Raw genomic sequence first — 15,808 nt, forward strand, 5'->3', positions numbered from 1 at the left:
TACAAAAATGATTATGTATATGTACATGTATGCATTTAAGTTCATGTATTTATTTATACATGCGCATGTATATGTGTACCTATGTTTCATCTTATGCACAAAAGAAGTCACAGGCCGTTTTAATTTAGAACAAAAGTTTATTCAAATCAAAGGAAGAACTAGACAAAAGGTTAAATCATTCAGAACATATATTCATAGAATATCTATACATCGTCATGATCAACAAAACTAAAGACGAAAAAAAGAAAAATAAACAGGACATACAAATGGAGAATGAAGAAAATTCAAATGAGTGATATTGCACTTTGTTTCTAAAACGTATCAGATCCCACCTCCCAGTTCATTATTTTTCTGAACATTTCAGCTCCTGTCTTTACCAAGTCAGGAGTTTAGCTTAGCTTTGACACTGGACTACTCTGAGGCCCAAGCAAATGGACTATGGAATTGACCAACCTGAAACAAATTTGTAAGCTTATTCATTATAGTTTAGCTTGATGCAGATTCCCTAAGATAAAGTCCAAACAAAGAATTACAAACACATACAAAGGGTAAAAAGTGATTTTGCCTTGGAATAAGCCGTTTGTCCACTATCCCATGTTAACTAAGTGGTTCTCAGTGGGGGAAGGGTGCTGATCAACAGCTGCCATCCCCCAGGCCTGAGAGTGATCAGAGAGGCCAGCGGGACTAACTCAATAATGTTGTTGTTTGACTAGGAAGCAAACTATATCAATGCCCAAAAGTACATGGAAAAAAAAAATAGTCAACCCTCATTAGCTTAGGAAAAAAAACCAACACACGATCAAAGAGGCCTGTCCAGGGATCGCCATTTCTTTAAAACACTCGCTTTTACAAAGGACTTTTTTTTTCCTCTTCCCTTTTTGTCCCTTTGAATAAACATGGAAAGGTCTCAAACATACAGACGTGTACAAATAAAAGAAAGGAGAACAAGAATAAGGTTGTAATTAATGTAGACGCTGAAGAATGAAGAATCATGATCAGGTCTTTTCTGTGTCAAGGCCACTAAGATAAGATCACTTTAATAATCTGCAGTTCGTCGATTACTGTCAGAAGCTGTATATTTAGTTGCCAGCTGGATCTCGATAAGAGCGTGCACACACACAAAACACACATACAAACTTGTGTCAGCTACGTTTAAAATGTAAACTTTCAAAAAAAAAAAAAAAATTGTCACTAATCTTAAAAAGATTAAATAATGCATTCATGTCCTACACAACACTGCTTGACTAAAAATTCTCTTTAGTAATAACATGGTTACTACCAAATGTTTTTCCCCAGACCTTCACCGTCGAATGCTATTTCTTTTTCTTATTTTCTTATCAAAAAAGTGCTACTTATCTTTTTTTTTTTTTTCTTGACTATGCTAAACCTCTGTTCCAGATGGTCTATTGTGTTGAATGAGTTAGAAAACCAATGTATTACTCATGTCAACCTAACACTACTTGTTCTGGCCAGTCTGAACAGAGGTTTAGCAACGTCCCCAGCTAGTCACTTGTGCTGGGTTTGCTCCTTTACCGCAGAAGCAGAGTCATACCATCTCCTCTCATTTTCTTTCTTTTTTTATTTTTATTTCTAGCATTCTGGCTTCACTGGTCTGGTAAATCTAACTGTTGGTTGGATGAATTGGGCAAGTGCAGCAGGACAAAAAGGGAATGTGATTCGTCTCAGAAAGCTGCCTTGCTTCTCTGTGTATGTCTATTCTCTCTTGTTTTGGTAGTTTACTTATTTAAAAAAAAACCTCTTCATTATTTTAAACAGTGCAATTTAAAAGAAAACTGAAACATGTTTTTCTCTTTTTTTTCCCCCAACTGTTTGGCAAGTGAGAAGACCACCTGAGACAGTGCTTTTTTAGGCAGTAATGTAAGCCTGAGTTGTCCTGAGATTAGGAGTAGAGGGGCTGCAGGCACTTAGGGTGAGGGAAGCCCCTCAACAATGTACCACCCCTCCTGTCACCCATACACACACACGTTTCGCTCTTCAACTACAATTTGAGTGGCAAATGCAGGTCTGCAACCCTCCTAGTCCAAATCCAGAGCAACATCAACACAAACCAAAAAAAAAAAAAAAAAAAGATTGGCTGAAAGGCATTCTATGTTTGGAGCTAAATACAAAAACAGACACAGAAAAGCGGGACTAAACGCAAGAGGAGGGAAGCCACACTTGGATCCGAGCTGAGGAGGCAACGTCTTAAAGAGCTTCCAGGTGGAGATAGTGTGCTGCAGTTGTAAAAGTCCAGTCTAGTTATTTAAAGTCATTGAGGAAATGTCATAAGGAGAAAAAGAAACACCTTAAAACAGCTTAAACAAATTCAGTGCATTGTTCTTGTCCTTTTCAGTCTGTTTTTTTTTCCAAATCAAATCCTGTTCTTTGCGTTGCTCAAAGTTGTGCGAATAAAAGAGTCTAAGGAGTTAAGCCTGCAGTCTCATATTCTTAGTCCAGCGCATTACAAGGCTGAAACCAAACTATTAGTGATTTTTTTTTTTCAATTCTCATCAAATGGAGCCACACAACTCAAGTAACGAATAAAATGTGCAAAACAAAATCCCAAATGAGGCAGGAGGAGGCTAGTCTTTGCTCTGTTGTTGACTGCTGCTGCTGACCACTTTCATTCATACAGACTATGGTGGTTAGAACGTTGTTGTTGTTGTTGTTGTTGTTGTCATGTTTCTCTCTTCATCCCGTTTTCTTTACTTGATTCTGCTCAAGTCTGGACATGATTAGTCCTGCCCTTTGTGTGAAGAGCCATGTCCTTATGTGCCATAGGTACGGAAGAATCAAGGGATAAAGAAGAGCTTGGCAGACCGAGCCCTGGTGACTCTTCATTGTCATGGTCAATACTGTCACCAGGGCCGTCTCCACTACTGGGGCTTTTCTGACAGACTGAATGTGTGTTCATCTGCACCCCCTCCCCCCCCGGCAGGCTGACACAGGAAGGAAGTGATACCCCAAACTAGTGACTTCCTGTTTCTCTCACTGAGGGGAAGTAGGAGGAATTTTGTCCAACCCAATGCATCGTGGTTATTTGTCCAAGTCTTTGTTTGTTGGTTGGTTAGTTACTTTGTTTGTTTGTTTTCTCTCGACGTCGACAGCGTAGTGCAAACGCTGTTGCCAGAGAAAAATAAACAAAGCTGAGCCTTGCAGGCGGGTTCTTCGAAGTTCCCCGGGTTCGTCGGGGGAATGTCGGGATTACCCTCAGCGTGATGGACAGGCGTCGAGCCTGCGCTCCTCTGTGCGGCTGGCATGATCTGGGTTGGGATCAATCTGGAGGAGAGAGAGGATAAGAAGGAGGCTTTAGCTATGGGAACACATCACGGATTTCATTTCATATCTAATAGAATGATAAAGACTTTGCGAATACCTTTGTGAATTGACTCTGACTTTGCCAATTCTTTTGATAAATACCCAAAACCCCTTTTGTTAAATGCAAAGAACAGCACTATGATAGTACACTAATTGTTAAAGTGTCTACATACTCATACAGATATGCTTTTACATGACTCCATGTATTTGGTGCGTACCTCAGAGTACAGAGGAGGTGGCTGGAAGCGGAACTCGTGGATGTAGGCAAAGAGGGGTCCGTCCAGCTCCTCACGGGCTGGAGGGACGTCCAGGCTGCTCTGCCTCTGCTCCTCAGTCACGATTTCTGCATAGCTTGGAGGAGCTGAGGAGGGAGAGCAAGCTGGTTAGCATTCTCGAGAGGAACTCGGATATCAATTGAATCACAACCATGAGATCTATGCGAGTGCCTTGTGCTTGTTAACCTACCTTCAGGCCTCTCGGGCAGAGCCATGCCCAGCCAGCTCATGCTGCACTGGCTGCTGACGCTGGAGGTGCGCGAGCCAAAGGGGTGGAGAGGGATGGTGCCGATGACCAGGGGCAGATTAAGGGACAGGTTTATCGCCCCGGGGATATCGACGTATACCTGTGCACAGACATGAGGAAACCACAGGAGGTTAGAGTATGCAAGTCATTCTGTGGGACCTGAAAATAGTAAGGTGACTAAATGTGCCGTGGCTGGCTTGATACACAGCTCTGGAGTTGAGCTTTTAGCATGGAATGAAACACCTTCATCACCAACACCCACTCTCCACAAGTGGGTCATCAAAGTCTTTTAGATTTCTAGAACTCATGGCCTTGCTAGCCATGGGTTGTGCAGCAGTTCTGCAATATGTGGGTCAGTCACATGAGGTCTCTAGTTTATGCAAGGTAGAGCCCTAGCCTGGTGGCTGGCTGTCTGAAACGACCAGTTCACAAGGTAAAGAGGTCATTAGCACCTTCAAGGCAGGTGTTGCCACAGATATTCTGGGCTAATGCTCTTAGCAGCGTATGGAGATAACACCTGGTACAATCCCAGGCAGAGATTTGGCAAGGTTGGCTGAGTCAGCCAGGTCCTTTACCAGGAGAGATATGAGCTTGCTTCTGTAATGATAATGACACCAAGTAATGGTGATACTAGGGACAAGAGGGAACTAGCAAACTGACTGCTGTTTAACTTAAGTCATGAAGGCAGAAACATCAATGTGAATAGCAATTTTGCTTAGCTGTGCCAATGAGCTCTAGACAGAAAGAGGCAAATGAAAGAGAAAGACAAATAGAAAGGGCAAATATAATATTGGCCTAGTATTTGGTCACAGTCAAGGATACAATATTAAAGAGAGAAAGAGAGGGGCACTTAAATACACCAAGGTGCTGCGTCATTCTACTCACCATGAGGGAGTACTCCACTCGGATGATGCTGCAGTCCAGGATGGAGGGGGAGACGGGTGGGATCTTCAGCATCTTGCCGCTCCAGGTCTCCGTCTTGCCCGAGGACAGGGACTCTCCCCGCAGGTTGGCCACCAGCTGCTTGACCTCCTTCATCTTCCCTTTGGCATAGAAGGTCTGGGTCTGGTAGATGGCTGCCTTTGGCACCACCATGCGGGAAGAGCAGTTCTCGATCTCGGCAAAGATCTGGATTGACTCTCCTACAGGGGTGGGGGGGGAGAAGAGGGGTTATTTGGAGTTACTCTACTGCCATTTATACTTTTCTGTTAATAATCTGAGTTCTTAATTAGTAATCAGTGCAGTTATCTGCAGAGTGTGATAGCTCCATTAACTGGTTAACTGATGACTGGTGGTATAAGGTTTATCAGTTCCATTACAAATCAATGACTTATCATTAAATAGACTTCATTCTCACCTGGGGTATATCCCTTCCTTTCAATTTTGGCACTTAAGGAAATAGGACCTGAGGTGCAGAACCAACAGCAAAGCGTCTTGTCTTTCGTGCCTGCCTGTGGTGACTGAGGGGAAAAACAAAAGACATGTTAGCTCATGAAGAATTTCCCTCGTCATCCCCCCTCCACCGCCAAAAATCAGTTAAAAGCCCTGGGGTTGATAAAATGTGCGGCGTACTGTGCTACTGTCACCCAGAGGCTCATCAGTCAAAACTAGTGTGACACCGCTTTTTCCATATAAACACCCTAAGGATAAAGACATCATTTTGACTTCATGTCAAAAACAAAGTATCTGTCACGCGATATTACGTTATGCATTTAATCTTTAAACTGTCATTCACCAAAACTAGTGACATATTTCTGTAACTATAAGGCAGATTAAACTAACTGTACCCAGATGTAAATACATTTGGAAACAAGCGGCAAGAGATTAAAACGGCTAATTTTTTCCAAAGTTGCCCCATAATTAGAAAACTGCTGCCTAGACTTGAGTCATATTAGCCTAGAGTTACATACTCTCACTTGGTGGATGCCTGAGCCAACAGAAAGACTTATTAAAACGGGGAAAAAGAGCTCACCAGCAATAATGGAGTGTTGATGTCAATGTGCTCGAAGACTGTGAATTCCTTCTTGGTCTTCATGGGTAGGAGCCATGGCCTGTGGAGTTCTGCCTTTACCCAATAACGCACACTGCCATGCTTCCCTTCAAAAGAGGTAGCCAGAGGTCTGCAGGAAAGAACAAGTAAAGGAAACAAGGGGGAAAGAGAACAAAAACAGGTCATACTTCGGCATCACTGAAGGGAGCACACATAGCTAATATTGCAATTTGTAAATATTGATATCACAAATATCCATGCCCCTATCTCAGACAGGCTACAGCTGAATGCATAATGATACAGAGGCCTAACACTGCTATTTAGTCTCTGGCTTCATTACTCAAGTGTCGTGTTAAGATACTCACGTCTGTGGAAGCTCGAGGCTGAATGCATACTCATGTCTTCCTGAATGGATAGTGGTGAGTCCTTCCTCCGAGTTGTCATCGTCTGAAAGACAAGGAGGACAATATTCCAAACACATGTATACCATACCTGGGTAAAATGCTCTACGAAGGCATCTGAAAGTCGTATCAAAAACACAGGGCGGGGGAGACAAGAGAGAATAGATGGATTTTACTATTTGTCTGTAAAAAGTAAGTGTACCTACTGAGAAATATGCATCAGACCAATAGCCTATAAGATCACACCATATCACAGAGTGATCCTAAAACAAAAACCCTTGCAAAAGTGTCTTGCACTGAACAAAAACGAATAACCTTTTGCTGTAGATAAGAACAAAAAATTTCATCACAGAGACAGGGGACCTATTTTGGAATAGGGAGAAAAACACTAGGGAATCCACAAGCTAGGCTGGGAAAATGAGGTTTGTGAATGGGCCAACAATAAAATCCTAAATCTAGAAAAATTTCTCACTAAAAAGGGGCTCAAGTTGCATCTTATTTCCCTGGGAAAACGTTGTTACTTCTTGTTTTTTCAAGGGGAGGGGGCACTTACGCATCGTGAAATTGGCCATTAAATGTTAGATATGAAAAATGTATGTAATTTTAATTTATAACATCATAACATCGAGTGTGCATTTTGAAAAGCCTGGGTCGACAGCCCGGGTCTGCTTCTGCCAGCTCAGCAATCCCTCCCCTTAGCAGCCTTGTGGTAAACAAGTGCGGAGCTGTCAGTCAAACGGCAGACTCCAGCAGGAGGAGACCGGCCTAAACCGGTGCGAGCAGCTTCAGCAGCTTCCCGGAGCCGGTCTCCTCTCATTACGTATTCACTGTGCGCCACCTCGGTTACGAGCTGCTCGCTCCATCCAACTGTTTTCCAATGCATCGTCTTACAAAGGCTGAATGAAAATTTAGATAATTTTCTTGACCCCAATATTACAAAAAAATCGTTTTAGGTTTGTGGCGAAAAGGTTATTTCAACGATGAAGAAATTATGTGATTAAATTTGTCGAGTGAATAATGACGTAGTGTAACGACTCTTTGCAATGTTTGCAATCCAAGATGTGTTTTCCCTACATGTAGCAACGTTTAACCGAGATATTTGTTTAGTTAAGCGGATGCCTATGTATTCATTTATTGCAATCCAGTGGATTAAAACATATCTCACGTTAATTCTCCTTTTCACAGTATTTCAAAAGTTTGCCTTAAAATCCCCTGACAGTTGGATAGAATGACAGTTGGCTCAGCTGCTACCTCGTCTCATGTAATAGCCTACAGGACCAGACACTATTTGCCTATTCATCGATACACGGGAGATGAGCTAAACCCCAACTAGAACACACATAATGCAAATACAAATGCACGAACCTCTTCAATAACAGATCAATCATTGACATACTGTGGATAAACTGAACGTCATTTGTTATCACAGCAGGGGAAAATGTTCCCTTTTCCAACGCAGCTTTTGCTGCAGGGGACCTTTCTCACTCCTGACCAATGCAAAGTTGCAGCTCCCTAAACGTTATGATGGGAAGTTTTTTATCTTGCACAACAACAGCACATATGGGCCTACAATGTGCAAGGGATATATTCAGTGGAAATGCAATAGAAACAGAGAGAACAGCATTGCAGCTCTCCTGCCCTACACCTTTTCATTGAGAAAGCTGTGAAACTGCCTTCAAGGTTTTTGTATGTGCCCCTAAATACTTATCCTATGCATTCAACGTATACTCGTGTTTTTGCGTTTTTCCCCTAATTAGAAAAAGTTGCAAATCTTTCTGTCACTCTCTGCAAGATCATGATGTCATTGGTTACACATGAGCACCTCAGCCAATGAGCGCAGGGAAAGGACGGTGCTTTCCCTTAGCTCCGCCCTCCCCCGGTCCAGTTTTCTGAACAGGATTGAACCGCTTTGAACAATGGGTGGAAACTTAAGAAAAGCTACAAAGAAACACCCTATGCGCATCCTTCTACAATGAAAATCTCACACAAACCTTCAACGATATCATTGCAAACTATTTCTTTAGCGCACCGAGTCTCGAAAATGACTGTAATTGGCGTTTTTCCATGAAAATACAGAAAGTGATGATGTGTACCCTATGGCTGTCATTCATTCAGCCACCTTGACACAAACAAGTGAGGATGGAGCTTTAAACGGCCACTGTCACAAACCACAATCAACTATCACCATAAATACAACGAGGTTAATATTAAAGTTCTCCAATATTCTCAATTTGGTCTGTTATTTATTTCACTGCTACAGGCTGACAGGACAACAGCATCTTCCAGTCAACCTGACCCACAGCCAGTACAAAGAGCATCTCACAGCCAAAGCAATTTCTCTAAAACTTCTACTGAAATAATTATCCTCTTACCTCTCTCGTGCCCAATCAAGATGTCTTTGTGATTTAGATATTCCACTTCTTCTGTGTAGTTTTGCGTGTAGGCAGTGTTGGATCCAGCATTTCTCGATTCAGTCCAACGAACTTTTGCAAATCCTTTTGCGTGGATTTTGAGAGATTTCACGCGGATTTCTCCCGTGACTTCGATGATCACCCTCCCTGAGACGGAGTCCCCGCTCGAGAAAACGGGGACATTGCTGTCATTGAGACAGTCGTAGCTTACTGTGAAGCTCTTTACCTTTCCTAGCACCATGGTGGAAAGAAGTAGGTTACAGAGACCTAGAAATCAAAATAAAAAAAGTCTATGAAAAAATAATCTCATAAGAAAAAAGGATGCAGTATTCAGACACTGATCAGTATCTCTGCCCTGCAAAAAGCAGTAGGCACGATCAGTGGTTTCTCTGCGAGCAGTTCATTGAGATGTGTGAAGGCTGAATAACAGCAATGGATGCTGTTATCATCCGCCTCTCTGCGCGTTGGTCTCCGGTCAAAGACAAGGAAACTCCTGTAGCTCAGCTCACTTTAAGCTACGGGCTGTGTGAAAAACAACCTACGGAGCATGCGCAGGACTTCACTGCCCCCTCCTTCCGCCTTCTGGAACAAGGCAGAGGGAGAAGTGTGGCACCGAGCCAGATGACAAGTTTGGTCAAACAGCTGATACACTGCAAAAAATGTTCATCTTAACCAGTCATTTAGTCTAGTATTTAGTTTAAAGAGGTATGTTTTTTTAAATCCTTAAAACAGGTAAAAACAGAAACATCTGCCCAATGGAGTGAGATGGGTTTTCTCTCCACTTATTTAAAAAACATTTTTTAGAATTAAGTGACAATATTTTGTAATAAGGCGGTTAATGTAATTTGGATTTAAGATAATTCTTGAAGCTAGCTGATTTGCATTGGAAACAAGTGAATTATCCCCCCCAGTTGTTTAAGGAAAATAAGACTTTAAGACGCAATAGGGCCTGCTACACTGAATGACTTCATTTTTGCAATGTAGATATTCAATGGGAAACAATGCACATCACTGTAGCCTACATTGAAAACACAAAACTCAAGCTGCAATTGACAGTGACAATATGATAGTTGGTATGATCGTACTTTAACAGTAGATCACCTCAGGGCCTTTATGTAGACCTATAGACTTTAGCTTCCTGGAGAGCTGTGTAGGCCTATAGCTAAACACGGTCTATACATGAATCTGTAATGTAATCCACATTATGGTCTCAAACACAAATGGCTCACTACAGATCCTACATTTGTGTAGACCTGCAATGTTGCATGATGCAGGATAGGCCATGCAGAATTGCTGGACTCTATGCACAAATTTGAAGAGATTAGACGTTGGGCAGACTTAAAGAAAAGCCTCCCATATAAACCTGCCACACATGGCCTTTCCTATCAAGATTAAAATGATCCAACATGCTCCACAGACAAGGAGACTGGGGGTTGGGGCTTCTCATTGTGTTGAACTCAGTTTTCAGCAAAACAACTCTGAGGCTCAAAACGCCACCTCGTGGATGCCAAGGGTTTAAAACCAGTCATCACCTGTTGAACAGCTCACACTAGGCTCCATAGTGGCTTCTTGCTTTCACCTGATAATTAATGATAATAGGCTATTAGTAAACATATAATCATCATGATGGAGGTCATCTTAAACAAATAATTTTCTATTCCGTAATTCAGTGTGACATTATTACAATTCAATAAAATGCGACTCTTTTATTAAGCTTTTAAACAGCAGTTGGTCCATAAGAAAAGGTTGTGCTATAATGTGATTTGGGTGTTTGTGTGGAACAAGGCCTTATTTCTAGGCCTAGTTGCAAGATCCTCTAACAGGCCAACATCAACGCCACTGGATGACTTTAGCGTTTGTGTCAAAAGAACACATTCACTTTTCCTTCCTAGGCATATTTGAAAGACTTCATTTATTTTAGCCGTAGCGCTGAGATTAGTTTATTAGATTATGATATTGATGATATACTCTACGATTCATTATTTGGGTAAACTCATATGTAGCCTACTGTAGTTTCTCACAAACATGTTTTGGTCAGATGCATTAATGAAGGTGTCATGACAGGCAGTTCAACAGGACCATACAGCCAGGATGGGTTTAAAGGTTAGTGCTGCCCTCTACAGTCTACACTGAGTCATTACATCAAGAGAAAGTACACTTAAATAATTTTCATAAAAAAATGAGACTAATTAGGCTAGTTGAATTTCTTATTTTGCGGAAAATAAAGTATTCCCTTGAGGTAGGATGATGTTAATCTGCAGTCTTTTGACATATTTTTTTGCCCTTGGAAAATTCATACTTGCACATTTAAGCAAATCTTTATTTACATATTTATGTATCTTATTCGCCTTATTCGTAGATAGACACCTCGCTGAATTTGCATTTGAATAATATGTAACCCAATGGTCCGTGCCTAAAGGAATAAGTAGTAGCCTATATGGTCCTGTAAGTAGATGGGCCATCTACTAGCCAGATGTTACTATGTGACACTATAAGATTGCTACAAGTTACTTTTATTTGTCTGCACCAAGATGCTGTATCTTATGTGAATTATGTTGTATTATTATTATTAAACGATGTTTCTCTTCTACGAGATTTGTGCTCCAATGTTTAGCATAGGCTGTCTCTTTCTTGGGGGAGGGAGAGGAGAGGAATAGGAGAGGGAAATTAAATATTTATGTTTTATGTTGTGTTTCTTTTTCCATTTTTAAAATATAACATAGTCACTTAACGGGACTAGCCAGGCTATATTATAAATATAAACTACAAAGCTCTTATTTTGAAAGCGGAACCCGGAATGTTTATATCAGATCCGTCCCTCTCCAAGTAACAGAGAAGTAACAGGCTAATGGTGAATGTCTTCCTGTTATGAATCGTATCAAGAACAAATCTCTTCTTTTACAACAACAAATCACCATATTTGTTGGAGGTGAATCGCCGTCATGTATTTAGTGTTTGCTTTGATTCTACTGTTTCAAATCTTTGGTGAAAGCATTTGCCAAAATGGTACCAGACCCAACATTGTCATGGTGATGTCTGATGCATTTGTAAGTACCACTTACTGAAGTTTTGAATTAAGTTACAACATAGCTTTAATACTATAAAAGTTGCTGCTATAATATAATATTTACTAGGCAGGAGCAGTATATCATTGATATGTCGATATCAGATACTATCTATTTCTTATTTTTGACATTTTATCTTTGCTTGACTGTATAGTAGCCAATGGCTTCAGCTTTTAATATCAGTTTTCTCATTTGTGGAGGATGGGCGATTGACCTTTGACCCTGGCAGTAAAGTTGTGCAGCTACCATACATAAACTACCTCAGGGAGCTGGGTGCCACCTTCCTCAATGCCTACACCAACTCACCCATCTGCTGCCCCTCAAGAGCAGGTAAGAGACCAAGCTGCCCACTAACACACAGGGGTTTCCCCTCTAAATATAATTTATAGGCGCCTCACCTGGGTCTAAGTGGGTCTAAATTAGCATTCTATTGTAAAATATTTTTTATTTTTGTATGTGACTCGTGAATGGCTTCATTGCATCGGAATTTAGAATGGGGTCAAATAGTGTTTTTTCCCCATAAATGTGGTGATCTGAAGTTTGTGAATTTAGTATATATATATATATAAAGAGGATATATATAGTATCAGCACACATGCTATCCTGCACTTCACTGCTCTGTGGCCATTTTACAAATAATGGACTTATTCTGTTTAAATCTTTGTTCTTAGCAATGTGGAGCGGCCAGTTTGTTCACCTGACTCAGTCGTGGAACAACTACAAGTGCCTGGATGCTAATGCCACAACATGGATGGACTTGCTGGAGGAGAATGGGTATCATACCCAGAGGCTGGGCAAGCTGGACTACACCTCAGGGAGTCACTCCGTCAGGTAGGACAGACACTGTCAGGGATCTGGACAAGAGACAAGAGCCTGCATGCTCAAAAGTGGTCTCTCACAAGAAAACCCTACCTTTTCTTAACATTTAATTTCATTGCTAATATGCAGTAATAGACTGTGTATTATGTGTGCACCTAATTTCCAGAACAATGTGTCATATTCACATTTTCTACTACTTTTGGATGCCTGTCCTCATATGGCTCTTTCCAGTTCCCTTTTTTTATGTAAAGGTTTGCATGTAGTGGGTATTCATGTTTGTGTCTGCAACTCTTTCAGTAATCGAGTGGAGGCCTGGACACGAGATGTTCAGTTCCTCCTGCGCCAAGAGGGCCGGCCTGTGACGCAGCTTGTTGGGAACGTGTCTAAAGTAAGGATCATGGAAAAAGACTGGGAAACCACAGACAGGGCCACCCAGTGGATCCACCACATAGCTGCACCTCTACAGCAGCCCTTCGCTCTCTACCTGGGCCTCAACCTGCCTCATACCTACAGAACTGACTCCCTGGGGCCCACCGCAGGAGGATCCACTTTCCGCACCTCCCCATACTGGCTCAAGAAGGCATGCTCTTTCTTTCTCTGTCTCTGGAAGACTTTCTTTCTGCTGTTGTAGAATTACATTGTGTTTCTTTGGGGATATCAATCTAAAATCCCAATCTTTTCTTTTACATGCACAGGTAAATTCTGATCTCATCTCTGTTCCTAAATGGCTGCCCATGTCTGCCATGCACCCTGTTGACTACTACTCCACCTTCACCAAGAACTGCAGTGGGAACTTCACTGAGGAGGAGGTCAAAAGCATAAGGGCCTTCTACTATGCCATGTGTGCTGAAGCAGATGCCATGCTGGGTTAGTTGACAATGGCTAAATGAGATGGCACCAGATTTTGGTCAGCACTGAAATTCAATTATTGTCATCACTGCTTTATTCTGCTGCTATTGCTTTAAATAATGCCAATTTGATCATTTATGATTGCATAAATCCAGCAGCTCTGTACACATACATACAGTAAAATGTCAAAAGCTACATCAAAATCCATATTGGAGCCACTTCACTAGCTTCTCCACCCTCTCTCTCCCCACCCAAATTCCTCTTGATAACTACATTTCTCTCTGTCTGTGTCCCCATCTCTTTCTATTTTTTTTAGGCCAGGTCATTTCAGCTCTGAGAGAGACCGGCCTGCTCAACAACACTGTTGTGATCTTCACGGCTGACCATGGAGACCTGGCCATGGAGCACCGACAGTTCTACAAGATGTCCATGTTTGAGGGCAGTTCCCATGTTCCCCTGCTCATCATGGGCCCTGGGCTGATGTCTGGCCTGCAGGTCAACCAGCCTGTGTCCCTGGTTGACCTCTATCCCACTGTACTGGGTAAGGAAGGACAAAAACAAAGCACTTGTGGACAGAACAGGGAAAAAATAGGATTTAAAATGGGATTAAAATGTTTGTTGGTGGGTAGAAAGGATTCAAAAGTCTGTTAATGGGTAGAAAATCAGCTCTAGATTTACAAAGAATCAGGATGAATAATCTAAATGTGGAGATGTCCTACAATTTGTAAAACCAAAGAAATAACAATGCCTCTGGTACATTTCCATTGGAGTATTTTTTTTCTGTGATGTTAACTTTGCAGAGATCGCAGGCATCTCAGCACCAGGTGATCTCAGCGGCCACTCGCTCCTTCCCCTGCTGTCCAAGCCCAGTGTTTATCCCCCGAAGCTGCATCCAGACTGGGTTCTGAGTGAATATCACGGCTGTAACGCCAATGCCTCTACATACATGCTGAGAACTGGCCGGTGGAAGTACATCGCCTATGCGGATGGCTTGAGTATCCCTCCACAGCTTTTTGGTGAGTTCCCATCTACAGTGACTTCAGACACTTATAAACTAGAAAGGCTCAAACTAGAATGTGGTAAGAACCAACCATACAGATAAAAAAACTATTCATCATTCCTAAACTCTCAAATATAGGGGTTCCAATCTGTAAAGGTTATCATTTTGTCCTTTGGTGCTTTAAAACTTCCACAATCTACTAAATTGTTTGCTATTAGTCATTCTGTAAGAGGAGTCACTTTATAAAGCTTACTTACTTACTTACTTACTTACTTACTTTCCTCAAATGGTGGACATCTCATTTTTTTAATGAAACGCATGAACAGAGAAGCCCCAAACATGATGTAGTCTGAATGCAGTCATAAAACCCTGGCTCCCTTTGACCTTTCTCTATTTTCTCTCTCATTTGCAGACTTAACACTGGACAAGGAAGAACTTCACAATGTGGTGCGCAAATTCCCAGATGTCTGGGCGCACCTGGACAAGCTACTGCGTAGCATTGTAGACTATCCAAACGTCTCTAAGACTGTCCATCTCTACAACAAACAGCAATTTAGTGCCTGGCGCCAGGGTCTGGGGAGCAATTACAGCCAGGTCATTGCTAACCTTAGGTGGCATGTGGACTGGCAGAAAGATGTGTCAGCCAGTGAGAGAGCTGTTGATGAGTGGCTCAACGGATCATCGTGATATTTATACTGTTATGTTTATACTGATGGACAATGTAATTTTATCGTTTGCTTTTAAACGTCCATGACTCACACTTGGACTTTCACTCAGATTCACATCTCACATCTTTGACACATCCGTACTCTCTCAATGGGACTAAAATCTAGCACGACCCTCTGACTGGCTGACTCAGTAGATTATGTTGGTTCTGTGTGTGTGTGTGTGTGTGTGTGTGTGTGACTGAATTAGACTGGATCTGATTCGGGTAGACCTAAGCATCTCTCCCTGCTGTACACCACCAAGGGAATCTAACTGTACCGTAAGCCCTAAGTGGTATTTTGTGATGCTGTTGGTTTTGTTCTCAAAGATAATGATGCAACAAGGCTGTGATTACAAGGTATGGTAGATATGGGCAGGACCCCTTCATTTTATTGTTGTATTATTTTGAACAAACATGTCTGTCATTGGAAGTTTTTTGAGAGCTAAGCATTTTTTTTTGTGGAATGATGCAATTTCATTCATTCATTCGTGTTTAGTGGTTAAGTGGTTATTACTGTTGTTGTTGTTTTTTGTTGTTGTTATTGTTATTACTATTATATTGTTATTGTCATTATTGGCGGTGGTAGTGGTGCTGAGTGTAAACTTTATTTACTACGCCTGCCTTATTCTATCAATATCCACGCAAATGGACCAAACTAAAACGTGCTTTTATTTTGAAAATTCAGACGGCTTTTACTTCCATGTCATTAAAAAAAAAACAGTTGCCA

General features: G+C 41.6%; 3 protein-coding genes across 3 annotated transcripts in view; 1 reads left to right on the plus strand and 2 right to left on the minus strand.

Moving 5' to 3' along the window:
* The window catches only part of gig2p (grass carp reovirus (GCRV)-induced gene 2p), a 359,050-nt gene that overhangs the window by 322,502 nt on the left and 20,740 nt on the right, over positions 1 to 15,808 (minus strand). The window lies entirely within an intron of this gene.
* On the minus strand, positions 118 to 9,109 carry arrdc3a (arrestin domain containing 3a). Its single transcript, XM_071927476.2, has 8 exons — positions 8,604 to 9,109; positions 6,196 to 6,277; positions 5,813 to 5,960; positions 5,198 to 5,300; positions 4,726 to 4,982; positions 3,784 to 3,940; positions 3,537 to 3,679; positions 118 to 3,279 (listed from the first exon to the last, which is right to left on the minus strand). Exons 1-8 carry the CDS (start codon positions 8,881 to 8,883, stop codon positions 3,211 to 3,213), a joined length of 1,239 nt encoding a protein of 412 aa, XP_071783577.1. The 5' UTR covers positions 8,884 to 9,109; the 3' UTR covers positions 118 to 3,210.
* On the plus strand, positions 11,490 to 15,807 carry arsk (arylsulfatase family, member K). The gene is made up of 8 exons (XM_071927497.2): positions 11,490 to 11,689; positions 11,908 to 12,037; positions 12,379 to 12,538; positions 12,824 to 13,106; positions 13,222 to 13,393; positions 13,692 to 13,916; positions 14,176 to 14,391; positions 14,788 to 15,807. Exons 1-8 carry the CDS (start codon positions 11,585 to 11,587, stop codon positions 15,060 to 15,062), a joined length of 1,566 nt encoding a protein of 521 aa, XP_071783598.2. The 5' UTR covers positions 11,490 to 11,584; the 3' UTR covers positions 15,063 to 15,807.

This window comes from Centroberyx gerrardi, chromosome 8, assembly GCF_048128805.1.
Source record: "Centroberyx gerrardi isolate f3 chromosome 8, fCenGer3.hap1.cur.20231027, whole genome shotgun sequence".
Lineage (NCBI taxonomy): Eukaryota > Metazoa > Chordata > Actinopteri > Beryciformes > Berycidae > Centroberyx > Centroberyx gerrardi.